This window comes from Wickerhamomyces ciferrii, contig 00097 (genome assembly GCF_000313485.1).
Source record: "Wickerhamomyces ciferrii WGS project CAIF00000000 data, strain NRRL Y-1031 F-60-10, contig 00097, whole genome shotgun sequence".
NCBI classification, from domain to species: Eukaryota; Fungi; Ascomycota; class Saccharomycetes; order Phaffomycetales; family Wickerhamomycetaceae; genus Hansenula; species Hansenula ciferrii.
Window position 1 is genome coordinate 43,214 of NW_011887643.1, and position 26,947 is coordinate 70,160.

Below are 26,947 nucleotides of genomic sequence, written 5' to 3' on the forward strand. Positions count from 1 at the left end.
ACTATTTTCTTTTATTTTAACTAAATTATTATTAAATAACTATGTATGTATATGACGGAAATGCAAAAATTCAGGGATATCTTTTTTTTTTCTTTTAAAAATGGTACTGAATCATCTACATCAAAGAAATGATTAAATCTTTCTATTTCTTTTCAATTTCAGATTTCAATAAAGCATATGCTTTTTCTAAAGATTCTTTAGTACCTCTTAAATAAATAACATCATTAACTTTATCAGAATTTCTTGGAACGTAAATTTGAGAACCTGATTTACTTCTAATGTTATTCAAACGAGAACCTTGAGGACCAACAACTTTACGGAAAACTTGTGGATTTTTAACCCATAAGAAAGCTGAGGTATCATCTTTGGAAACTTTTTCTAATCTTGATTTAATTTGAGATTCAACTTTAGCAACATCTTCAGCTTCACCTTTTAATCTCCATGGAATAACAACATCATCTTTCTTAACTTCAGATTCTTCATCAATTGTGAATTTAATAGTTTCTTCATCAGAACCAATAACAGTTTTTGGTGGAGTTGGGAATTGTGATGATAATTTATGAGCACGACCTGATAAATTACCATGTTCAATTTCAACATTGTTATCTAATCTAACTTTTCTTGTAAATGCACCTCTTTCACTGACAGCAGCATGTAAATAAGCTGGAACATCAACTGAAGCTTTCCAGTCATCAGCAGTTAATTCATTAATTTTAGCTTTAACTTTTTCAACATTTTCTGGTAAACCAGTAATTTTAACATCAGTTGAATCAGATTGAGAGTTTGGAATGTTAACATTAACGTTAAATTCAGTTTCTAATGAACGACGAACTGAACCACCTTGACCAATGATAACTCTATGTTTATCTTTTGGAACTGATAATGTTTCAACAATTGAACGTTCTTTTTCAGCAACTAATGCTTTAACTTGTTCAATAATTGATTCAACAATTTTTTTAGAACCAGTTGATGAAATTTTTTTATCTGAAGAACCTTGATCTGGAATTTGTAATAGACGTCTTTGTTGATCTTCAGAACCACCAGCCTTAGCAATAATAGCATTCTTGGTAACACCTTTTGGACCTAAAATATCTCTATAGTATTTTGGTTCAACTTCTAATTCAACAGTAATGGTGTCTTCAACTTCTTTAACAATAGCTAAGATACTTGATTCCGCTTCTTTCAAACCTTTTCTAGTACCAGTTAATAAAATAGTGGTATATTCACCAGCTTTATCACCTTGGTTTTGAACATCAATTTCAATACCAGCATCAGTAGCAATACCTCTAATAGTTTCACCACTTTTACCAATAACTCTTGATAAAGATTTGGTTGGAACTTGTAATTCTTTGGTATAACCATTATCAATTAAATAATCTAATAATTCTTTAATTTCTTCTTCAGCTTTAACAGCACCTCTTGATGGACCTCTAATGACAACATCATCTGAACCTTGAGTAAAGATAATTCTAACATGATATTTATCTTGTAATCTTTTGGCGTATTGACCACCAGCACCAATTAAAGAACCATGGTATTTTTGTTGGATATGTAAAGTTTTAGTAATTTCATCAGCCCATCTTTTTGATGATTGTTGAATATGAGTTTTAGCTTCTTCAACATTATATTTATAACCGGTAATTTTTAATGAAGCTTTTTCACCAGATGCATTATCTTCAACATCAATAGAAACACTAAATTGATCTCTTAAAGCATTTAAATTAGCACCGTTTTTACCAATTAATCTTGATAAAACATTAGCTGGAACTGAAACTTCATTTGAATAACTATAAATATCTTTAACATTTTCAGCATCTTTTAATAAGTTATTAATTTCCTTTTCAGCTTTAGCGACATCTGATTTATTACCTTGTAAATAAACTTGATCTAATGATTCAGATTCACCATTTGAATGTAATTTAATAATGATTGAAGATGAAGCTTCTTCAAATGATTTTAATAGGGCTTTTAAAGTTGTACCTTTTGGACCTTCAATAAATTGTTGTTTATCATTTGAAACATCTAAGGTGGTAGTTTTCAAATCAGCTTGAAGTTTTCTTAATTCATTTAATGATTCATTAACTTTTGATAATCTTTCATTAATTTCATCTTGAGATGGAGCAAATTCATCATCTTCATTATCTAAGGCGATTAAGATAATTTCATTAGTATTACCTTGAGATAAATGAGAGAATGGAACAACTGCAACATTTTGAGCTTTAGAAGAAGTTTCCACAGCTGAACCAACTTGTTTACTAAAGAATGAGCTAATATCAGTGATATATTGAACACGAGATGGTGGTAATTTGTTAACTTGTTCAACAATTTGTTTTCTTGCAATTTTTTTAGAATCTAATTTATCAGTTGATGAAGTTAATGTAATACCAACAGATCTTAAACCTTGAGTACTTAATTTTTTATAACTTGGAATTGAAATTTTAGTATCATTTTCAGTACCAATTTTATTAATTAAACCTGAATAAGCAAAATAAGCAGCTAAAGAAGCAGCATGATGAACATTACCACCATGAGCTTTTGAAATATCTAAAATTTCAATTGAAACTTTACCAGTTTCAGATTTAGCAAAAGCAATAGCTTTTTCAATGTTTGATTGTAAACCAATAAATGAAACAGATTCATCATCAGCATCACGATCTGGTAATTCAACAACAACGTTAAACTGTTTCAAGATTTCATTTGGTAAAATAGCATCATGGAATTGTTTTGGAATGATTTTAACTTCAGATTTAACTTTAATTTTTAAAGTTTCCAATTGTGATAAAATTTCAGCTTTTTTAATTAAAACATCATCTCTAAGACCTTGTAAAGAAATAACATTATTTTTATTTGGACCTGAAATTTTTAAATTATCTTCATTAACATTAAAATTTTCAACAAATTTAACAATTTCTTCAGGAACATTAATTCTTGTTGTTAAATTTTTAGTTTCTTCATTAACAATATGTAAGATACGTGATTTAGCATCTTCAACACCTTCAACATCACCATCGATAGTAACTTCGATTTCATCATCTTCATCATTATCATTTGATTGACCTGGAGCTGGTGATGAATTTCTTTCAATGTTGATTCTTGTTTGAGTAGATTCAATGATTGGTTTTAAATTTTTACCAGAAGAACCAATAACAGCAGATCTAGTTCTTGAAGGGATTTTGAAACGAACTTGAACTGGTTTAGTTAAACGACGAATTAATTCCTTTTTAACAACTGGAACATCTTTTGGTTTACCACTAACAATAAAAGATCTAGTTTTGGTAATTGAAGATAAAGTTGATTCAATTGAAACACCATAATTTTTTTTCAATTCATTAATAATTTTGGAAAATTCAATTTTAGAAACGTTTAAACTTAATTCAGAAACAATATTAAAAGCATCTTGAATAGTAGAACCTTTAGCTCTTGTAGCTGATTTTTTGGCTAAAGCTGGAACAGGACTAGTTTTCATGGAAGGACCCCAAGAGATTGGAGAAGCAGAAGCACCAGAAGAACCACCAAGGGCAGGGAATGCAGTTTCATCATTGATTGATGGAGGTGGAACTTCTTCCTTTTTTGGAACCCATTCGGTATTGGTTGATTCTTCAGCATCAACTTCAGCATCACTGGCATCAGCATCAACGGTAGCGTCGCCAGCATCAGTAGTAGAGGTAGCAGCAGTTTCAGTAGGATCAACAGCATCAGAAACAGCATTGTTACCGTTCAATTCTTGAGCATCAACGGATGGCTCGACATGAGCTTGATCTAATTCAGCAGACATTCTTGGACAAACAGAGAGAGATAGCAACGACGTTCAAACAGGAGAGAAAAACAGAACTTCTTGGAGTTTTGATAGTATAAGCAGCTCTGATGGATACTGGAAACACGTAATTGTTAGTATATCTTGTTCAAGACTCAATTATGTTGTTGAAATATCATAATCAATGACGTGGTGCTATTGAGATCGTTTAAGATCTCAAAAAAAAAGAATACTCACAAAAACACACTTTGGCGGTAAAAGAGAAAGCAAGCAAAACAATGAGCAGCAATTCAATCAGACAGCACACAAACAGTGAATTCAAACGAGGAAATAAAAGCGTATGGTTTGTTAAAATGGTGAACTTTTCTTGAAATGTGTGGATTTTGTTTAAATAAAAGATGTTTTTCATGGAAATCAAAACAATTCGCGAAGTGATTACGTAATTTGGAATTGTTGATTTTAAAATTAATGAGTTGTTGTATCAAAATTGTGAACTTTTGAATGCTTTTTACCATTTGATTAGATTCATATTGATCAGGTTATTGATATAGATCATCACAGAGATACAGACTGAATACAACAGAATAATGGCCACCAACACATCTCCAGAAACACGCTTTGCCCAGTTCAAACTAGTTCTTTTGGGAGAATCGGCAGTGGGTAAATCCTCTGTGGTTCATAGATTTGTTAAAGATTCATTTGATGATTTTAGAGAATCAACTATTGGTGCTGCCTTTTTAACACAAACAATCCAATTAGATGATACTACCACCATAAAATTTGAAATTTGGGATACTGCTGGTCAAGAACGTTATAAATCATTAGCTCCAATGTATTATAGAAATGCAAATGCTGCTATTGTTGTATATGATATTACTCAAGAATCTTCATTAGAAAGAGCAAAAGCTTGGACTAAAGAATTACAAAGACAAGCAAACCAAGATATTGTTATTGCATTAGCTGGTAACAAGGTAGATTTAGAATCTCAAAGACAAGTTCCAAAAGAAATTGCTGAAACTTTTGCATCAGAAGAAGGTTTATTATTTTTTGAAGTTAGTGCAAAATCTGGTGAAGGTATTAAAGAAATTTTCACTAAAATTGCTGAAAAATTACCATTAGAATCTCAATTAAAACCAAATAGATTACAAAATAAAGGTGTTGATTTACAAAGACCAAGTACAAATAATCAAAAAAATTCATGTTGTTCTTAATCAAGATAAACTATATTTTATTTTGCCATCAAAAACCTCATCTCATAAAATAGCTAAGTATATTAAATACCAATAGCTAAATATAGTATAGGTTAAGTCATGATAACGGATATATACAATTTTTCATTCAATAATTTTGCGTTTCAATTTTTTTTTTATAATAGTTTGTGTTTCATATGGTGTTTATAACGTATTTTATCGGTATTTAATCAATTTTTTTTACAATATGCATAAACATATATACATGTAGCTGTCATCTACAAAAATGATTTCCATAATATCAAAGTTTTATTTATATTAAATACTATATAAAGCTAGTTGTTTTCTTTTTTGTTTTTTGTTTTTAATTTTCTCATATGCTATATGAATGAATATCTATTTTTATATATTTATCTAGATCTAGAATAAAGTTCTACTTTCTAAATCAATCAAATTAACTAAAAATTCAACTTCTAATCTTTTTCTACTTTCAATTAACCAATCATCTGCTAATTTTCTATTCCAACCTTTTAAATTTGCAATTTCCTCCACTGCATCATCTAATTGATTTGAAATTAAATAATTATCAACTCTTGAAATAACACTTTCAATATCTTTACCTTCAACATGACCTTCTTTACTTAATAAAAATTTTGAAAATAATAATGATGATAAATGACCTAATAATCCAGCATTTGGTGGTAATAATGATGCAGATCTTAATTCAGGAATTAATAAATGAAATCTTGAAATAATTTGTGAATTTGTTAATAATCCAGTCTTTATAGTTTCTGGATCAATTGAATTAATTGCTGATGCAATAACTTTATTCTCAGATTCTTTAGCTAATTTATTTAATTCTGCAATTTCCACAGTAAAATTTTCATTTTTATTTGAATTTAATTTATTTTTCAATTTATTTAATGATAATTGTAATTTTGATTTTAATTCTGAATTATTTAAATGTGAATCAATTGTTAAAACTAATTTTTGTAAATTTTCTAATTTTGAATTTAATTCATTAAATTTTGAATATTTACCTTCACGTTCATTTTCAATAGTTTTTTCAATTAATTCGGTAAATTGTCTTGTTGCATTGATTTGATTTGTCTTAACAATGTTTTCATAATGAGCTGAAATAACTTTAGTTTTTTGAGAAATTTCTTCAATTAATTTATCTTGATGTTGTTTTTCAATTCTCTTGGTAATTGAATTGAATTCATCAGTAAATGAATTTAAAACTTCTTTTTCCTTTTTAGCAATAGCTTCTTTAATTTGACTAGTTAATTCTTCATTTTGTTTTTGTTGTAAAACATTTAAATTTTTATCTAAATCACCAATTGATTCTACAATTTTAACAAATGAATCATCATTTGATGTGGAACCATTATTGATTTTACCAATCAATGAATTGAATTCAGTAATAACTTTTTGTAATTTTGGATCTTGAGCTTTTAATTCTATTGGTTTTAATTGAATCTTTGGTTGAATAACATTTTCAACTTGTTTTGTTGATGATTTTTCATCATCTTTTGAAACTTTTTTAGTTAAATTTTCTTTAATACTATCAACTTTTTGTGCAATTAAACCAGATTTTGGAACATCAAGAGTTTTCTCTAATTCACCAAATTTTTCTTTAAAATTTTGAATATTATAATCTTTTTTAGTTGTTTCAAATGATTGAATATAATCAACAATATCTTCAGCTAATGGGACATTATCAGTAAACAATTCATTAAAAGCATCATTTTTAAGTGAAAGAGCAACACCACCACCATAAATAGCACTGGTGGCCAAGGTTAAGTTGAGCACAGTCTTCCCAACAGTGGTACGGAACATGATTTTATTTGTTATTTCAACTGAGATCTAATTCACCTCTTTGTTTTATTTACTATGGATTAAAGCTTCCAAATTTCGCTTTTTTTCCAAAATCCAATCAATTTGATTGTTTCGGAGCAGAGGCTTGATTTCCTAAAGGGGTAATAAGTGGTGATATTGTGTAGTATTATGTATAAAGATTGTTATTATCGAGGTTTTATAGTTGAAATGGGGTTATTTGATGCTGTTTATTGGAAAAATTATGGTATTTTCCAAATTTTACTGTGGTGTTTTATCGAAATTCATGGTGTAATTACAAGGTTTCACGAGACATAATGATTGAAATTTAGTATAAAAAAGTGGAAAATGACAATAAAGTTATGAGAAGACTTTAACGATTAACTATTAGTTCAATACTGTGATAATATCTTATTTAAATTGTTCACTTCTATTCAAGTTCCCCTTTGAAATTGGAAATGCTCAAATATTATGTGCAATTTGTTGACATTTTGTTGCGCATACGCTTTGATCAAAGATGAAATATCACCAAGTGAATTCGTTTCAAATTAAAATAGTTTCAACAACTTTCAAATTAAAATCCAATTGATAAATTCAAAGTAATATACCAAAATGTCATTAGAACAAGCCATTGGACAAGCTGAACAATTGATTGATCAAGGTCAACATAACCAAGCAGTTGGTGTTTTAAGTCAAGCTTTAGGTTCAGGATCATCTCCAAGAGCGTTAATTACTCGTGCAGTTGCTCATATCGGTAATAATGATCATGAAAGAGCTGTTGAAGATTTGAAAGAAGCTTCAAATCAAAACCCATCACCTCAAGAAAGTTCCAAGATTGATGAATTAATTGAATACATTTCACATCATGTTGTTAATAACTTGGATTCAACAAATTCAAGAGATTTAGGTGATTCAAATTCAAGAGATATTTCAGGTACTTTATTAAATGGATTATTAAGTGGTGGTTCTTCAGGTGGATCAAGTCAATTTGGTAAATTAGCACTTCTAGCCTCTGTTATGGGTGGCTCTAAAACAGGTTCTGGTGGGTTCAGTGCTTCATCATTAGCAGGCTTATTAGGTGGTAGTAGTGGTGGTGGTTCATCAGGTGGATTGAGTTCTTTAATTTCACAATTTGGTAGTGGTGGTAGACCTCAACAACAACAACAAAGTTCTGGTGGGTTAGGTAGGTTATTATCTGGTTTAGCTGGTGGTTCAAGTGGTGGTAGACCAAATCAAGGTGGTAACGGTGCCGGTGATTACTATGGAGGTTCAGGTAACTCTCAAAGTGGTGGATCAGGATTAGGTGGTTTATTAGGCTCTCTTGCTGGTGGTTCAAGTGGTGGTCAACATGGTAGTCAAGGTGGTTATGGAGGCCAACAAGGTAGTTACGGTGGTGGCTACGGTGGTGGTTCTTCAGGTGGTTCAGGCCTTGGCGGCTTACTAGGTTCACTTGCTGGTGGTTCAAGTGGTGGTCAACATGGTAATCAAGGTGGTTATGGTGGTCAACAAGGTGGTTATGGTGGATCATCATCTGGTGGATCTGGATTAGGTGGATTAGGTGGTATTATAAACCAATTTGCTGGTGGATCTCAAGGTGGTAACCATGGTGGTAACCAAGGTGGTCAAGGTGGTTATGGAGGCCAAGGTGGTTATGGTAATAATCAAGGTGGTTATGGTGGTAGATATTAATCGGACATTATGTCACAGTGCCATTTTTTAAAATCTATTGTATATTAATGTCTAATTTTTAAGTTCTAATTAAAATGAATCAAATGTACATAATAATGCAATACTTAAAATTCATGATCAACTTCTATTTTACCATTTTTGAAATCATTGAACAGTCTTTCAAAAGAATTCAGAGAATATTCATAATCTTTGAAATCATCAAGTTCATTACCAATAGGATCTGGCCTATCTTTAGGGTAATATTGCTTTATAACATCATAAAAAGTTTCCTTCACAGTGTAAAAATCTTCCCAATGAAAATATTCTTCACCACCTGCACTAATGATTTTTTGAAGTTCCCATTCATATTGTTCCTCTTTAGAAGGTAACTTACTATATCCACTCCATACACCTGCAATAGCTGCAGCTTCAGCTTCAGCATTTCTACAAGCAGCTTGAACAACTAATCGTCCAACAAATGCTATTGAAGGATCTTCAATATTGAATGTATGAAGGTAATTATTTCTTGCTCTTGATCTTGAAGTTGCACTGTCTTGACCTGATGGGATTGAATACTCCAAGACATCATCATCAAATATTGGTGATTTAACATGATACCCAGTTGCTAAGATTACATTATCAACATTTTGTAATCTATGACCACTTTGTAGAACAATTTCTTTAGTATCTGGTAAAAATTCTTTAATTCTTGACACATTTGGAAAACTTTGAACACATCGATCCATCCATGGTGCTGGTGCCGATTTTGATGTATTTCTACTTATGATTACTTCTTTTGCAACTGGTGCTAAATATTGTCCAATATCAATTGTGGAAATATTACCACCCAAAATTACGACTTTCTTATCTTTAAACCTTTGTGGGTCTCTATAAGATTTTGAGTGTAATATAGCGCCTGGATATCTTTTATTATACTCAGAAAGGCCTTTGATAAGTGGTATGAATGGTACAGAGAAGAAACCTTGTGAAACAATAACAGCATCGAAAAATTCAGTATACCAATAATCTTTAGCGTCTTTCTCTACTCTTATTAACAATCTCCACTTACCGTCTATCTTATCAGCTTTGACCACTTCACTATTGAATCTTATATTTTGCTTCAGATCATTTTGATCAGCAAATGTTTGAAGTCTTTGATGTAAGGCTTGATGAGTTAAAAAGGGATCTAGATCCTTAACCCTATCATTCGCTTTCTCCATTGTTGAATATCTCAACGAGAATTCAGGTGTATTGGTGTATAATCTGGGATATACTGCACTACCTTTCCATTGTAGGTAAGACTCATCCTTTTCAGTTTCTACCCAATTATCAACACTTGTATTGATCAATTTATCAAATGAAGGTTGAAGTTTATGCTTCGGCCTTAAAGTATTAACATCATTATAATGTTCAGTATCTAAAATGTCTTGAGAAGAAAGCTCTGAATCAGTTTTATAACCTTCCACATTCCAAACACCACCAACATCACCCTTTTGCTCGAACCCAACAATCTTAGTAAACGCTGGATCTTGAGCTCGCCCTTTTCCTATTGTTGATGTCCCATTGTTGTCGACATGAAGTAGCTCGAATATACTAGCTAAGCCTGCAATACCACCTGCCCCTATCACTGCAATCTCTTTAAATGCCATTTATTTATTGGCCTCCAAGTCTTTAATTAGTTCTGCTTTATAAAGGGTAGAAATAAACCCTTTGTAAGTGTTTTAAATATCATGAATGTGGCTTACCATTTATATAATTAATGATCGTTCGATATAGATCATATTTAAATCCGAAACCTAGGCAACAACATACACGAGTATTATAAATCAATTCAGATCTATCAGATATAAAAAAGAAAAAACTACAATTTTTTGTGAGTTATCCATTTCGTATTGTTTTATTAATTATAATTTGATTAAATGACAAGATATTGGCTCATTAAATCGCATACTTTTCTTGTTCCTTCTTGACTTTGGCAACATGTTCTTCAAACTCTTCTTTGGAAACACCAGCCTTCCATCTCAAATCATAAGCATAATGGTCTTCTGGAACAAACGTATGACCTTTTTGTCTATAGACTTGTTCCCTATAAGTACCACCATCAACTGCATACTCCTTTTGAGCCAAGCCTCTTTCTTGTAATTCAGGAATTAAAAGTTCAACAAGATCTTCAAAATTTTCAGGGAAAACAATGTTTGTAAAATTGAAACCATCAACACCAGATCTTTCAACATAATCTTCAATTTGGTCTGCAACTTCTTGAGGAGTACCAACGAAAGCTCCAGTATGGTAATTGTCAACAATAAATTTTTTTGTGATAATCTCACCTGGGTATTTTGTAGCATAACTTGCTGCAAACCCCTTAATTGATGGGTCATCAACTTTGCTCAAATCTTCATCGTCATCAAATTTGGAGAAGTCAAAACCACCACCACCCAATTGAGTATATATTCCTTCAGCATCTTTGTATAAATCTAACTCTTTATATTTTGTAACAGCTTCTTCATGTGTTCTACCTAAGACAGCTGATGCAATAGTGACGAATTTCAAATTATCAGGATTTCTACCAAATTCCTCTTTTGCTAATTTCTTAGTAAACTCAATCTTCTTCTTGGTTTCTTCTGGGGTTGGACTTCCAAGGAAAATTAATTCACCATGTTTTGCACCTAATCTTTGACCTTTTGGTGAAGAACCAGCTTGAATAATCAATGGAATCCTTTGTGGTGATGGTTCTGAAATTTGAGGACCTGGAACTTTGAAAAATTTACCATCAAAGTTAATTTCTCTGATGGCCTCTGGATCTGAAAAGACACCATTTTCTCTATCGAAAACAACACCATCATCTCTCCATGAGGATAACAACAATTCATAGAAGACTTGTAAATACTCATCAGCTTTTTCATATCTCAAATCCTTTTCTGGTAATTTATTATCTGGGGATAATTGTCTACCAGCGGAAGGTAAGAAAGAAGTGACAACGTTCCAACCCATTCTACCACCAGTGATATGGTCTAGGGTTGAGTATCTTCTAGCAAAATGATAAGGATGTTCAGTTAATGTAGAGCAAGTAATACCAAATGAAACATTCTTTGTAGTTATGGCTAAAGCTGAGATATAAGCTGTTGGGTCATTTTTTGGAAAATTGTTACCACTTTTAGCAGCTTCTTCATAGTTATATGCACCACCAAGACCTTGGGATTTATACCCACCATAAATTGCTAAACTATCACCAAAGAAAATACCGTGAAGTTTACCCTTTTCAGCCAATTGGGCAATTTTGATCCAGTATTCAGGTTTTGTATAATCTCTTGATTGATCTCTTGGATTCCTCCATTGACCTGGAGCATGTAAGACAGGTGTCAAAGCTTGAAAGAAGTTGAGAATCAAAGGCTCTGTTCTTTTGGTCTTCTTTAGTTTTTTTGATTGTGGTTCAGTCATCGTGTGGTGTTGTGTCTATTTTATCTCAACTTGTTTGTAATGGTCAATTGAATGAAAATAGCAGCTTAAGACGTATTTAACTGTTTCCAAGTAAGAAAACATTTCAAGCTTATAAAATTTCAACAATAATTCAGATGTCAGTCCCGAAACCGAAATAACGTTGTAAATCGAACCTTCACCAGAAACTTATCATAGTCTGATCTAACTGTGGATTTTAAAACCTAATAATGTCAGAACTGTGGCATTTTTGTAATTAATCAGCAGTATAGAACAACATCTATCAATTTATTTATCAGTTCATAAACTGTGGTTAAGGAAGCTGCATTTGCGTGATATCCCCTGATATCAGTTGAGAACTTGTATTCGATTCAACTTCAAGCTAGCTACTGGTAAGATATCTCTGAGTTTGTTCAAGTACTACGAATTCCAATTCATATTAATAGTTGATGTGGATTTGAAAAAAAAAAACTTCATGATATTTCCAAATACGGAAAGTTTCCATTTTTGTGTATACACCCGATAGAACGACAGATCGAATAAAGCTCAATTTACGAATGAAACTTTGTATGAGAAACACGTCTATTCGTTGATTTTTAAGGATTATATAGAATTAGTATATGTGTACACAAGTTACTCATCGGCCTTGATAGCATACTTCTTTTGGGCTTCTTTTAGTTTCGCAACATGTTCTTCAAATTCTTCTTTAGAAACACCAGCTTTCCATCTTAATGGATAAGCATAATGATCTTCTGGAACAAATGTATGTCCTTTTTCTCTATATATTTGTTCTCTGTATGTACCACCATCGACAGCATATTCTTTTTGGGCTAAACCTCTTTCTTGTAATTCTGGAATTAATAAATCCACAATATCTTCAAAAGTTTGTGGTAGAACAAGATTAGTGAAATTGAATCCATCAATTCCTGATTTCTCAACAAAATCTTCAATTTGATCCGCAACTTCTTCTGCTGTATCAACAAATAAGGTATTATGATCATGATAATGCTCAGCAATAAATTTTTTAGTAATGGTTTCTCCTGGAAAAATTGAATGAAAACTTAAAGCAGTGGACTTTGCTTGTGGGTCATCAACTGTAGTCAAATCTTCATCATCAGAAAATTTAGAAATATCTAAACCTCCACCACCCATCTGAACATAAATGCCTTCTGGGTCATTGTATTTTTTTATCTCTTCATATTTACCAATGGCTTCTTCATGAGTTTTGCCTAAAACAACGGAAGCTCTTGTTACGAATTTGATATGGCTTGGATCTCTACCAAATTTTTCTTTGGCTAATTTTTTTGTAGCGTCGATTTTCTCTTTAACAACTTCTGGTTGTCTAGCACCAACATAAATCAATTCAGCATGTTTAGCACCTAATAACAACCCTTTTGGTGAAGCACCAGCTTGGATGATAACAGGGATTCTTTGAGGTGATGGTTCAGAGATTTGGGGACCAGGAACTCTATAATGAGTACCGTCAAAATTGATTTCTCTAATCGCTTCTGGGTCTGAGAAGACACCACGTTCCCTATCAAAGACAACACCATCATCTCTCCACGATGATAACAATAATTCATAAAAAACTTGCAAGTATTCATCAGCCTTTTCATATCTAAGTTCCTTTTGAGCCAATTTACCATCTGGTGCTAATTGTCTTCCTGCTGATGGTAAGAAAGAAGTAACAACATTCCAACCCATTCTACCACCAGTGATGTGATCTAATGTTGAATATCTTCTGGCAAAATGATAAGGATGTTCACTCAATGTGGAACAAGTGATTCCAAAGGAGATGTTCTTGGTGCTAATTGCAAGAGCTGATATATAAGCTGTTGGATCATTTTTTGGAAAATTGTTACCACTTTTAGCAGCTTCTTCATAATTATATGGACCACCAAGACCTTGTGATTTATAACCACCGTAAACAGCTAAACTATCACCAAAGAAAAGACCATGTAATTTACCACGTTCTGCTAATTGAGCAATCTTTATCCAGTATTCAGGTTTGGTATAGTTTCTTGATTGATCTATTGGGTTTCTCCATTGACCTGGTGCATGTAAAACAGGTGTTAAAGCTTCAAAGAAGTTTATAATCAATGGTTCTGTTCGTTTGGTTCTTCTAGCTTTCTTTGTTGGTGGTTCTGACATTTTGAAATGAGTATTTGAAGTAAACACAATTTGTCACAGTAGAAAGTTTCCATTTAAGATAAAATGGGCACTCAATGTTAAATTCTGGGAAATATCTTCTTTATCAATGTTTCATCAATTGGGTGTGTACCTCGAGAAGGGAATATTAATCTTTGACTATGGCTCATATATGTGGCGTTCGCGTCTCAAAATAGTAATAGTAGATAGATATCAGAAGAATCTTAAAGAAAGCCTTATTAATCATGAGATCTTATAACTATGCATCAAATCAATTCCATTTGAATCTCCACTAATGATGCAAAAAGTTAATTGAACTCTTGTTAATGTTAATCCCTTAATAATCCTCTATATCCTTCAATGTCAATGGTACCATTCTGATCCGTTAGCAACAACTCCAAAGGTTTAATGAGAAGCCAGTGGTATAGTTCATTTATATGTTCAGCTGACGGTCTAATTTTGCTATAGCCTTGACCAATTCATCTCTTTTGTTAATGTATTGTTGCTTGGTGCTTTCACTGGATTCCATTTCTTTTAAAATGCTTTGCAAAGCACCATAGACTAGCTCAATTTTATGTTCAGAGATTTTGACATCATTCAATACACCTATTCTGCTGTTTCTATATTGGAGCTTTAGGTCATTCAATTGATCTTCTAGGTCAAGAACATTTTTCGTAAGTAGTTCAGGGTTTTCATTGATCCATTCCTTGACTGTTTCAAGCACATTCTCATTTTGTTGAAGAACTTGCTCCCATTTCTTAGAGATGTAGTCTTGTCATTCAATCTCAAGCATTAACTCCAAATTCTCCACCCTAAGCTTTTCAATGTTTGATTCATCCTGAAGACGGTCTTTATCAGGTTCTTGTCTGAATAGTTGATCTGTATTAGAATCTGTATATTTGGAAATTTTCTTTAACGACTCTTCAATTTTAGAAGTTCTATTCTTTGAGTTTTGAAGCGCTTCGCTTAAACACCTTGAGAGATAAGTGACTATGTGTAAATCATCATTTCTGAAATCCATCCTGACTGAATTAATTGATTACCGTCTAAGAATATTTGCTTTATAGGGGAAGAGTTGATCATAGTTAGTTGACATTTTTGTTATTTTTGTTCGGGATGTTGTACGAATATGGTTTATGCACGAGCAAGGAGCTTTGACCGAAGTACTTCTGCCTAACCACCAATATACTAACAGTATAACAGGAAAGAGCCTAGTTCTCAAGATAAATAGCGTTTAATTGAAATGGCCGTACGTAAGTAAAAATATATGCGCTTTTGACAGGTATAAAATTCCTAGGTAGAAGTAGAATACGTACGTCTAACAATAAATTTGTACCAAGTGAAGAAAGGTAATGCCAAACTCTAGTACGTGAATTAGCTATATATATCTACTTTCTAAACCGATGATCTGATGTAAAAGAGGAGGTAAAATACTTTGAACATATATGTTATTTGTGTCATTAAAAGTAATCATGTATAATAATATAATATATAATAAGATGTGCACCACAATAGTGCAAAATGTAAAGGTGAAATCAGAAAAAAACATATGGTCAAAGAGATGAATTATGAATCAAAAAAAAACAAATCTATAATTATAATTAGCGTGCAAAAGAAGAAAAGTAAAATAAAATTAGTTGAAAGTTCAAAACCAAATGAAAAGGTCGTGTTTAAATTAAAAAGAGCAAAACTAAGAAGAAGAACTTAGAGATATTAAATGTAGATGCTGAGCCTTCAAATGAACTGACAGAAACAATGGTTTTTTCACCTGAGCCAAAAGTTGATGTTTGTTGTGAGACTGAAGTGGACAATGTGGTTGGAATAGCTGTGATTGTAGTGGAAGGTGTATTTGAGCTACTTGATGAGGTTTGAGGACTTGGAGTGTTGATAACTTGTGATTGTAATGTTTCAGTGAATGTAGAGGATTGGTGTCCCAAATTATTGAGATTTGAACCACCATTCGAGACATTATTAAAATCGTTGTTGGAACTATTGTTGGAACCATTGTTAAAACTATTGTTGGAACTATTGTTGGAACCATTGTTAGAGCTATTGTTCGAACCATTGTTGGAACTATTGTTGGAACCATTGTTGAGACTATCATTGGAAGGTGTTGACGTTGAGGTAGCTGGAGTTGATTGTGTATAGAGATGATTGTTTGAATCACTATTGCTTTCATTAGGCTTTGAATTATTACCATTACCAGTACCATTATCAATACCACCGTTTGAATTAGTGTAACCTGTAGCATGTGGAACAATATTGGTGCCCGATGGTGGTGTGTTTGTAGTAGCAGCGGGTATATCAACGGCTGTTGTCTGGGATGGGGATACAACTGTTGTAATAGTAATTGTGGAGACCATTGTATTGGATCCTTGGACTATATTGACACTTGAACTGGTATCTGTATTGGTATGTTTTGAGGAATTTGGAAGAATGGTAATAGTTGAAGTAACAGTTATCAAAGAGCCATCTGATTTGGTTTCAAGTGATTTTGTAGATTTTAAATCTGTTGAGAAGTCTTGAGAAACACTTGGAATTCCACTATGAGAGTCAGTTGACACTTGTGAAGCAATTTTACTGGAGACCAATGTATTGGAAATACTTTCAGTACTATGTTCTGAAATATCATTTGTGCTTGATGGATGAGCAGTGAAAGCAGCTCCAGATTTTCTTGAAGAGGTACCAGGTGTCCCTTTAGAGTATAAAGATGATGAAGCGGAATCTGTAGAAGATGAAAGTGTTGAGCCAGTGGATGCCATGTAAGATGAAGCAGTAACAACGTCAGTGGAGCATGTGGAACAGCTTTCTGAATTAACACCAGATAATGTTCCTGAAGAGAAATCTCTTGATGTTTCGGAAACACCTGTGTTAGAAGGATCTGGGGTATAAACACATGTTGAGCAGTAAGCTTCATCGGATGAGGATGAAGATGATGATTTACTTCCATTGTTGTTGGTGGAAGTAGGGTATTCAATGCTGGAAGCCATGGACGATATTTGAGTCATTGATGATATATCTGAAAGTAATGGGCTTGATGAAGAAGCAATAATCTCTGACTCAGTTCCTGTTCTAACGTAACTTGATGATGTGGATTCAATACTAATTGAATTTGATAATGACAATTGATCTGATGAGGAATCAGCAGATTTTGGTTCAGATTGAGAAGCAGTTGAATAACTTGAGTGAACAACATCGGATGTTGATGAAACATCATTTTCACTTGCTTTAGCAGATGATGTATTAGATGATTTCACAGTTGATGTAAATGTCTTGATAGGAGCAATCGTAATTGTAGTAATTGATGAAGCGATATGACTTGTTGAACTCAAAACATTTAATGAAGATGAAAGTTGTGAAATTTCCGTAGATTTTGTAGTTGACAGAGCAGGTGAACTTGTAGATGAAAGTAACAATAATGTAGATGTTTGGTAATCTGACATTGATGATGAAGATTCTGGATGGATATCTGAAACTGATGACATTTGGATGTTAGAAACTGATGAGGATTGAGCATCTGATGCAAACGAGACTTGAGTATTTGATGATGATGGATTTGATTCAAATGATGGTGAAGTTGATTCAGAAACAGAAACGTATGTGGACGACTCTGAAGAGGTGAAGCCTGGATTTGAAATGGAGACAGTAACAGATGAAGATGATTCAGCTTCAGTAATAATGCTATTACTTATAACACTGGATCCTGGGATATCAGTGCTTAATGATGTATCAGGCAATGACAGTGAAGCAAGTGAACTAACTGAAGATGCTTCTGGCTTATTAGAACTTCGACTGGAAAAATAAATCGAGCTTGACAATAATGATCCCGATGCTGTACCACTGCTCAAGTTTGAATAATCATTAGATTTGGAGACAGAGGAAGACGCTATGCTGGTGGATGTACGCCCTGGTGCCAGTGTAAACGATGATTTTGTGATTGAACTTCCAGAAAGATATGATGCCAATAAGGATGTTCCAGATGACGATAATGATGATGATGATGATGAGGATGATGAGGATGGAACCAAGGAGTTTAAGCTTGATGTAACAACAGATGATGATGATGATGAAACCAATGAGTTCAAGCTTGATAAAACAACAGACGATGATGATGATGAACCTGAAGAAGTATAAGCGGAACTAGAACCTACCATACCAGAGCTTGATCCGATTGATGATGCTAAATCACTTGAATATAAGACTGTATCAGAGTCTGTTTTAGTTGACAACCCTGAACTTGAGGGGTCAGCACCCAGTGAGCTCTGTGAAACAGTTGTTTGGGATTCTGATAGAGAGAGCTGACTTGACTTATAAGTGGAACCTGTTGATGATTCTAAAGAAATATCAGAACTTTGGGTAAAAGAGTAAATAAATGAGTCAGAAGCCAAAGTAACAATGGAAGATGAGCTAGAGTCTGGAATATAGGTGCTGACAACTGTTGAGATCAAACTGCTTGAATCCGAGGAGCTGTTAAAGTATCCATTAAATGGTGATGACCAGGAAGATTCCAGAGCCTTTGATGAGTCAAAAAAGGACTTTGAAGTTGAATGTGAAAAATTACTAGAAGAAATAGTACCAGTTGAAGAGCTTGCACTAAGAGATGACACCGAAGAAAATATGGATCCAGTGGATTCTGCTGGTAGTGATGATAATGATATTGTTTCTGATGGGATCAAACTTGAAATTTCTGATAAAGACCACGAAGAAACTGACGCAGAGACAGTGGTACTAAGCGATATTGAATTTAGGTTTGAGCTTGATTCAGATGCTAAATGACTGTCTAGTGAGAGGCCTGATGACGAACGAAGTTGGTTGAAAGAACTAGTATCTGAAGACGAACTCAACAAGCTAAATGATGATGATAAACTAGCTTCTGATGATGAACTAGCTTGTGATATTGAGTTAGCTTCTGATGATAAGCTAGAATCTGTTGATAGACTAGAATCTGTTGATGAACTAGCTTCTGATGATAAATTAGACTTTGTTGGTGAACTAGCTTCTAATGTTGAACTACCTTCTGATGATGAACTAAAATCTGATGATGAACTATAATCTGATGATGAACTACCTTCTGATGATAAACTAGACTCTGTTGATGAACTAGCTTCTGATAGTGAGCTAGCTTCTGTTGAGAGACTAGCTTCTGATGATGAGCTAGAATCTGGAGATGAGCTAGAGTCAGATGATGAAATAGCTTCAGATGATGAGCTAGCACCTGATGATGAACTGGCTTCTGATGATAAACTAGCTTCTGTTGAGAGACTAGCTTCTGATGATGAGCTAGAATCTGGAGATGAGCTAGAGTTAGATGATGAAATAGCTTCTGATGATGAGCTAGCACCTGATGATGAACTGGCTTCTGATGATAAACTAGCTTCTGATGATGAACTAGCTTCTGATGATGAACTAGCTTCTGATGATGAACTAAAATCAGAAGATGAACTAGCGTCAGGTAATGAACTAGATTCAGACGATGAGTTAGAGTCAGATAATAAACTTGAACTAGCTACTGATTCTGTGCTAGACTCTGATGATGAAATAGCCTCTGATGATGAACTAAATTCTGACGATGAGCTAGAGTCAGGTAATGAACCAGATTCAGATGATAAACTAGCTTCAGATGATGAGCTAGCTTTTGATGACGAGCTAGCTTCTGATGATGAACTAAATTCTGATGATGATCTAGCTTCTGATGAGAGCCAAGAATTTAAAGACGAACTTGAACTAGCTTCTGATGATAAACTAGCTTCTGCTGATGAGCTGGAATCTGAAGATAAACTAGAGTCAGATGAGAAGCTCGGATCTAAAGATGAACTAGCTTCTGATAATGAGCTAAATTCTGATGATGGTTTAGCTTCTGATGATGAACTAGCTTCTGATGATGAGCTAGCTTCTGATGATGAACTAAAATCAGAAGATGAACTAGAGTCAGGTAATGAACTAGATTCAGATGATGAGTTAGAGTCAGATGATAAACTGGAACTAGCTCCTGATTCTGTGCTAGATCCTGATGATGAAATAGCTTCTGATGATGAACTAAATTCTGATGATGAGCTAGCGTCTGATGATGAGCTAGCACCTGATGATGAACTGACTTCTGATGATAAACTAGCTTCTGATGATGAGCTAGCTTCTGATGATGAACTAAAATCAGAAGATGAGCTAGCGTCAGGTAATGAACTAGATTCAGACAATGATCTAGAGTCAGATAATAAACTTGAACTAGCTCCTGATTCTGCGCTAGATTCTGGTGATAAGCTTGAGCTAGCTTCTGATGATAAAGTAGCTTCTGATGATGAGCTGAATTCTGATGATGAGCTAGCGTCTGACGATGAACGAGCACCTGATGATGAACTAGCTTCTGATGATGAGCTAGCTTTTGATGATGAACCAATATCAGAAGATGAGCTATAGTCAGGAAATGAACTTGATTCAGATGATGAATTAGCTTCTGATGATAAAGTAGAATCTAAAGATGAACTTGAACTAGCTTCTGGTGATAAGCTAGAATCTAAAGATGAGCTAGCTTCTGATGATGAGCTAGCACCTGATGATGAACTGGCTTCTGATCTAGCTCCTGATGATGAAATAGCTTCTGATGATGAGCTAGCTTCTGATGATGAACTAAAATCAGAAGATGAACTAGAGTCAGGTAATGAACTAGATTCAGATGATGAGTTAGAGTCAGATGATAAACTGGAACTAGCTCCTGATTCTGTGCTAGATCCTGATGATGAAATAGCTTCTGATGATGAGCTAAATTCTGATGATGAGCTAGCGTCTGATGATGAACTAGCACCTGATGATGAACTGGCTTCTGATGATAAACTAGCTTCTGATGATGAGCTAGTTTCTGATGATAAACTAGGATCTAAAGATGAGCTAGAGTCTGACGATGAAGTCGAGTCTAAAGATGAGCTAGAGTCTGATGATAAAATAGCTTCTGATGATGAACTAAATCCTGATGATGAACTAGCTTCTGATGATGAACTAGAATCTAAAGGTGAACTTGAACTAGCTTCTGATGATGAACTATACTCTGATGATGAGCTAGATTTTGACGATGAACCATAATCTGATGATGAGTTCGATACACTTGGTTGAAGTAATGATGAGCTTATATCCTGTGAAGCTGATGTAGTGCCTGAGCCTTCATTTGATTTTGTACCTGCGCTCGAGCCTGAGCTTGAACTTAAGGCAAAACTATCTGTTGAGCTTACGCTTAAACTAGTGGTTGAACTAATTGAACTTGTAGTTGAGCTTGGGCTTGAACTAGTTGCTGAGCTTGTGCTTGAACTTGTAGTTGAGCTTGGGCTTGAACTAGTTGCTGAGCTTGTGCTTGAACTTGTGGTTGAACTTGTTGTTGAACTTGTTGTTGAGCTAGTTAAACTTGTGCTTGAGCTTGTGCTTGAACTAGTTAAACTCGTGGTTGAGCTTATTGTTGAACTCGTGGTTGAGCTTGTTGTTGAACTTGTTGTTGAACTTGTTGTTGAACTTGTTGTTGAACTTGTTGTTGAACTTGTTGTTGAACTTATGGTTGAACTTGTGGTTGAGCTTATGGTTGAACTTGTGGTTGAACTTGTGGTTGAACTTGTAGTTGAACTTGTAGTTGAACTTGTCGTTGAACTTGTCGTTGAACTTGGTTTCGTTGATGTGGTTGAGCTTGAACAGCTTGCAGCAGGAACATTAACCACCTGTGTAATAGTTGAGTCTGACCCGGTGTTGAAAGCATAGACAGTTGAACATGCTGTACCGGTTTTTGTTATTGTAGTTGTTTTTGGAACATCTGGATTATTTGTTAGTAATTAAGATCCTCTTTTTTTTCATAATCCAACGCGAAACAGAAAAATACTCACCCACACCTGTACCTGAACCATCATTGATACCTTTTACTGCTGAAATGTTATCTTGAAAATCATAGTTGAATGAGGAACCATCAGCACAAGTACCTTTCATACGCCAATGGCTCACATGGAGGGACTGCTGTGTGCTAACAGCTGTATAAAGAGATAGTGAAAGTCTTGAATCAGCTGGTACAGCACCAAAAGTATAAGTCAATTGTTGATTGTTCAAAGCATATGTAAATGAAGAACCTGAAACCTGGCTTGCAACTTTTGGAAACAAGAAAGTACTTAAATCAGATTTTTTAGTGATTCTAAACTCTGGTGTTGCTGTATTAATAACACCATCACCATCCTTATTGGTTGAGGTATCATATTGAAGAGTCCCTTTTTGGATACCTTTTCCAGAACAAATATTATCAGTTTGCATAAAATAAACATATTGGTCACCTTTCATTGTCAATCTGTATCTGGAGAAATGATCATAACCTTGTGGTGGTGAAGTTGGTGCTGTGGTAAGAGTAAATTTACCTGAAATATCACCATTGAATGTAACGGTATTGGTACCAATAACCCATCTACTGGCAGCTGCTCTTGTTAGATCTCTGGCACCAGCATCAAACACAAGCCCCAAACTGATAGTACCATCAACTTGTTTGTACTTTGAAAGGTCTGCTGTAACTTGACAGCTTGCAACGGATTGAAGAGCACGACCACTAGCTTGATCAACATTACAACTTGCAATTGTTGTTGATCCTAATTTTAAATCAAAATAATTGACATATGTTCCTGAAACTGGGCCTGGAATTCTAACCTCAAAAACATCAGGCATATTTAACTTAAAGGTATCACCTGTGGAAACTTTTGATGTATCAATTTTCCACTGAACTGTTGTGTTGAAAAAATCCATTGGAGAATCATGATAGTCACCAGCATATTTGATAATTGAGTTGATAGCAGTGAACACACCAGTGACTTCAGCGGCAATTGAAGGCTTTAATATAGTCAATAGGAGTGATAACCATATCCAAATGGATTTATGGCCTGAATGAATCATATCTGATTATGAAATGAAATTGCAATTAATTTGATAAAGCTTAATGATTTAATCTAGAATATGAAAAGAGCTGTTAATTAGACATTATAATAATTTTGTGGGAACAGATAAACATTTATACATTAACACCTATATAATTTGCAGCTGGAAATTCTGTATGAGAGTGTTTAATTGGATTTTTTAGAAACGAAAGATCACTCTATGTGTGGTACCTATGTAGTACTCCATAGTCAAAAATGCAAAAAGAAACTGCTTCATCGTCTGATAAATACGACGTGAAGCTGAAGCCTGAAGCGCAGACTTTACGTAGATACTAGTCGCTAGATAGATGCCTTGATCAAGATCTCAGCATCTTGTACATAAACGGCGCTGACCTGCATATCAGCTTTCAGGCTTCGTTCATGGAAAGTGCATACATTGAGCATAAAACGTCTACCATACAGTTCAGAATAATTTTATGATCTGTACTGCGCTAATACTCCGTCTATTTAATTATTCAACATTGACTCCAGCTAAAGTGCGAGCAGATAAATATGCACATACACATCAACTAGCTGGTGCCGTACTATAAGCTAATTTGAATGTCTAACCACAATTCGTTGTAGCGCTATAATTATGTCGTACAAATAATAATTCAAAACCTTCAAGGTTACTGCTATATACGCTGAAATTTTAAGTACGGTTAATATTTGGTACATCTACGTACTATATTACTCATAATAATTAACCAGCTATAATATTATATTAAGAATTAGTGCGCTGGGGAGCTGTATATATCATTATGATTGAATGCATTAATATTATGATTGAATTATATACTACAAAATTTAATAATATTATATATTATATATTAACATTTGTAACCCATCATGATATATTGTGTAAGGTAATATTATATAATATAGTTATAACAGGAAATCAATACGAAACATTAATGTGTACAATAATATATAGCTTCAGAAATTATACTTTGTAATAATTATATGATTTAATAATTAGCGATACAGCTAGTCTAACTTATTTCGACCATGATCAACTATACGTGGAGTAATTAGCCTTACTAATTTTTACCATATTAAATATTAATATATCGATGAATTCATTTCTTGTGTCCATTGGATAGGCGACTTTTCAAATTTGTACGTCTTATAGTATAGGCTATACTATGATCTTTCTAGTTCTGTTCTAGTATAGGATTCTAGAAGCTCATAATAAAATATTGTAGTAGCTGTTTTTTGATAAACCGTTTCAATTTGAATGCTTTTTACCGTAGGAGGTCACTCAACTCATGAATACGAGTAGCTCGCGTATATGGGCTCTAGAACACCCCCGTACATTATAAACATCCTTCTTCAGGAATTGACATTCACATCTAGACATATAGACGCCTAGGTGTCACTTACAATTCAGATCAGAATCCCCCTTAAGGCTCCAATTTAGTGTTTCCGCTTAACCACTCATAGCATGAAATGGTACCACATTCACCATTAATAATTTCGATATTTTCTACCAACAGCTTTTTTAATTTTATTACTCTTTATAATACGTAGGTATATGCGTTAAGTTTTCATGGATCTGCGCACGTTATGCAAGTTGCTGTCTCGCTTACGAGCATTTGTGTAAATTGCTTAGCTAATTCAAATACGCTCGCAGTGAGTCGCGCCTTAGCTGATCTCAGATCTCAAATATCAGCAGGCTTTTACTGTTATAGGTGTATTATATACCTTAAATTGACTTCATTAATAATCAGCAATGTACATCATTATATGTATATTAATTTGAAACCTTGTGTATAAGCACCTACTTACTTCAATTGTAAAGTTAATCGCGGGTACTAGCGTGTGATCAGTCAATATTTTATAATATAGGTAATAATTAGTTGAGCCATACATCTTTGCCAATTTAACTTATTGATTGGAGTAAGAGCACCACGACTAAGGCTTTTTCTTTCTGCTATATAATATATCTCGAAGCTGGAGTTTTGAAGAGGACCATGATACTTCAATGTGTGAAGACTTGCATCATAATTGAGCATAGTAATTGTGGCTACTGATCAACTAGTGAAGTGTTTACATCATACGACTTGAGGTCCACCAAGCAGATAACTCAGATCTATCTAAAGAATCAAGATTTGTAAATTATGATTCTCGACTTTCCCTGCCTTACATATAGCTAACATGGTTCTAACCTCTAAGCTCTAACGAAAAGTACTGTTGAAGTATCAAGCATTAAATTGTGTGAGTCCGCAAACATGCGTTTCAAAATTAAAGCCTTGAATGAAGTACGAGCTATACAGATTCGTTACGAGGATATGATACTTTGTCACTCTATAATAGGTTTCATGACTTGCCTGTAATAACCCTGATGTATAAGGGATCAGCGTGAAGGTAATAGAAAGTACCGAAAGCCTTTAGCAGGCTACTGACTTTATCAACGAATCAGGATATGATCAGCTACTTCAAGCAGGAAACATTTCAACTCGGTGTTTATCCAGCCTATGTTCTCTGAAATGTAGTAAATGAAAGAGCTGTGCAAATATATTACTTCAATGTCAAAAATAAACTAGCCTAAGAACGTACAATCTAATTGATTCTTTTAATTTTTAATTAATATAGCAGCATCTAACGTATTTTGGGCCTACAACTTGAAATATAACCAAGTTTATGCAATTTACTGCAAGTGAAGTGTAAATACATGATTCTCGAATGAGTTTCGGCTTTTGGAAGTTGGCGCTGGACTCTGGACTCTGCGTCACAAATTATATTATGGACAATAATAATATTATTGGGATTTTAAATGTGGTCACTTGCGGACTTAGAAGTTAGGGATCAGAAAAGCTTAGAAGTCAGGAGTCTTCTATGTCAGGTTCAGGTTGAATCCATCAGCTTAATAGCCAATATGAGTTTCGATATAGTTTATACTAGATCTTGCTTCTTCTAATTTCGAGATCTAATTATTGATATGGCGATGGAGCTTATAATTCTTAAGACCACAAACGTTTGAAATATCGATCATGTATTTTTCATAATTATATAAGTATACTCTATAGTCTAGAGAAGAGTTAAACTAATCAAGTAAATTTACATACAGCTTAGCTCCCTAAATTAATCAAAGTGCAACTTAGTAGTCACATATATAATATAGCTAATATATTTATCACCTGAACCAGCTTTATTCGTCTTAAACTCTATATTATATATTTCTATGCTTATACAGTTATATTGATATGCTTGCATACATTGTTTATGTATTATTGTATATATTGTATGTATGTAAGCATTTAAGCCAAATTATGCTCCTATATTAACAGTTTTCAGGCTGTTTCGAAACTCAGATCATTCAGCCAATAAGTTATAAATATGTTAATGCCAATACTGCATTATATGGTTAAAAATTAAGTTAGGCAGCTGTACTACTAGCATTATAATTTTTATATAATTTAATATTAATTAATATTTGGTTGTTGCACTTGAAAGCTGTGCGGTGGGTAGCTGTTATAGCCTGCGAACATTAATAATTAAAATTTAATACTATAGTAAATTAGTCGACGTTAATTATGTATGAACCGTTAAAATAATTCAACAATATTATTTAAAGACTAGAAACTCGAGATCTATAAAACAGTACCAGCTAGGATAGATCGAATGGTCAGTTGATTTCATATATTAATATATAATTAATATAAGTAATATAAAAAGTAATGCAGCTTGCAGTGTAAAAATGATCATCAAGGCCCCGCATGCAAAACCATACGGCCCTGAATAATTAATCTCTTTAATAGAGCTTTTTTCATATATACCTATATTACCGATCGTCGTCTCCCATGGAAATCCATCGATTGAGATTCAAAATTAACTTTCGTAAGTCGAAGTTTAAATCTTGATATACGCGTGCATTAAACCCTTAAGGGCTCAGGCGGTTAACGTTCACCAAAAAGGCTAGGCTCCAGTCGCTAAAGCATAATAAATTTAATATAATATTATTAAGTACATAAAATTTAAATACAGAGATCATGCTG

At 33.7% G+C, this 26,947-nt stretch overlaps 11 protein-coding genes across 11 annotated transcripts; 3 read left to right on the forward strand and 8 right to left on the reverse strand.

The window, feature by feature from the left end:
- Positions 1-142: 142 nt before the first annotated feature.
- Positions 143-3,775, reverse strand: SCP160 (Scp160p; the record flags this gene model as incomplete). The annotated part of the gene is made up of 1 exon (XM_011275879.1): positions 143-3,775. One exon carries the CDS (start codon positions 3,773-3,775, stop codon positions 143-145), a length of 3,633 nt encoding a protein of 1,210 aa, XP_011274181.1.
- A 257-nt stretch (positions 3,776-4,032) lies between these two features.
- BN7_3488 (Rab family GTPase YPT52) lies at positions 4,033-4,965 on the forward strand (the record flags this gene model as incomplete). Its single annotated transcript, XM_011275880.1, has 2 exons — positions 4,033-4,092; positions 4,306-4,965. The coding sequence occupies 2 exons, from the start codon at positions 4,033-4,035 to the stop codon at positions 4,963-4,965; spliced, it is 720 nt and encodes a 239-aa protein (XP_011274182.1).
- A 399-nt stretch (positions 4,966-5,364) lies between these two features.
- Positions 5,365-6,783, reverse strand: MIC60 (Mic60p; the record flags this gene model as incomplete). Its single annotated transcript, XM_011275881.1, has 1 exon — positions 5,365-6,783. One exon carries the CDS (start codon positions 6,781-6,783, stop codon positions 5,365-5,367), a length of 1,419 nt encoding a protein of 472 aa, XP_011274183.1.
- Positions 6,784-7,392: 609 nt separating this feature from the next.
- Positions 7,393-8,469, forward strand: RNQ1 (prion domain-containing protein RNQ1; the record flags this gene model as incomplete). Its single annotated transcript, XM_011275882.1, has 1 exon — positions 7,393-8,469. One exon carries the CDS (start codon positions 7,393-7,395, stop codon positions 8,467-8,469), a length of 1,077 nt encoding a protein of 358 aa, XP_011274184.1.
- A 104-nt stretch (positions 8,470-8,573) lies between these two features.
- Positions 8,574-10,097, reverse strand: BN7_3491 (Flavin-containing monooxygenase; the record flags this gene model as incomplete). Its single annotated transcript, XM_011275883.1, has 1 exon — positions 8,574-10,097. One exon carries the CDS (start codon positions 10,095-10,097, stop codon positions 8,574-8,576), a length of 1,524 nt encoding a protein of 507 aa, XP_011274185.1.
- A 289-nt stretch (positions 10,098-10,386) lies between these two features.
- BN7_3492 (Alkanesulfonate monooxygenase) lies at positions 10,387-11,886 on the reverse strand (the record flags this gene model as incomplete). Its single annotated transcript, XM_011275884.1, has 1 exon — positions 10,387-11,886. The coding sequence occupies one exon, from the start codon at positions 11,884-11,886 to the stop codon at positions 10,387-10,389; it is 1,500 nt and encodes a 499-aa protein (XP_011274186.1).
- Positions 11,887-12,516: 630 nt separating this feature from the next.
- Positions 12,517-14,034, reverse strand: BN7_3493 (putative monooxygenase; the record flags this gene model as incomplete). Its single annotated transcript, XM_011275885.1, has 1 exon — positions 12,517-14,034. The coding sequence occupies one exon, from the start codon at positions 14,032-14,034 to the stop codon at positions 12,517-12,519; it is 1,518 nt and encodes a 505-aa protein (XP_011274187.1).
- Positions 14,035-14,464: 430 nt separating this feature from the next.
- BN7_3494 (uncharacterized protein) lies at positions 14,465-15,052 on the reverse strand (the record flags this gene model as incomplete). The annotated part of the gene is made up of 2 exons (XM_011275886.1): positions 14,465-14,802; positions 14,878-15,052. The coding sequence occupies 2 exons, from the start codon at positions 15,050-15,052 to the stop codon at positions 14,465-14,467; spliced, it is 513 nt and encodes a 170-aa protein (XP_011274188.1).
- Positions 15,053-15,701: 649 nt separating this feature from the next.
- On the reverse strand, positions 15,702-18,185 carry BN7_3495 (uncharacterized protein; the record flags this gene model as incomplete). The annotated part of the gene is made up of 1 exon (XM_011275887.1): positions 15,702-18,185. One exon carries the CDS (start codon positions 18,183-18,185, stop codon positions 15,702-15,704), a length of 2,484 nt encoding a protein of 827 aa, XP_011274189.1.
- Positions 18,186-18,648: 463 nt separating this feature from the next.
- BN7_3496 (putative threonine-rich GPI-anchored glycoprotein) lies at positions 18,649-21,105 on the forward strand (the record flags this gene model as incomplete). Its single annotated transcript, XM_011275888.1, has 4 exons — positions 18,649-18,756; positions 18,820-19,018; positions 19,118-20,313; positions 20,446-21,105. 4 exons carry the CDS (start codon positions 18,649-18,651, stop codon positions 21,103-21,105), a joined length of 2,163 nt encoding a protein of 720 aa, XP_011274190.1.
- A 339-nt stretch (positions 21,106-21,444) lies between these two features.
- Positions 21,445-22,929, reverse strand: ALS3 (putative agglutinin-like protein; the record flags this gene model as incomplete). The annotated part of the gene is made up of 2 exons (XM_011275889.1): positions 21,445-21,702; positions 21,925-22,929. The coding sequence occupies 2 exons, from the start codon at positions 22,927-22,929 to the stop codon at positions 21,445-21,447; spliced, it is 1,263 nt and encodes a 420-aa protein (XP_011274191.1).
- Positions 22,930-26,947: the final 4,018 nt, after the last annotated feature.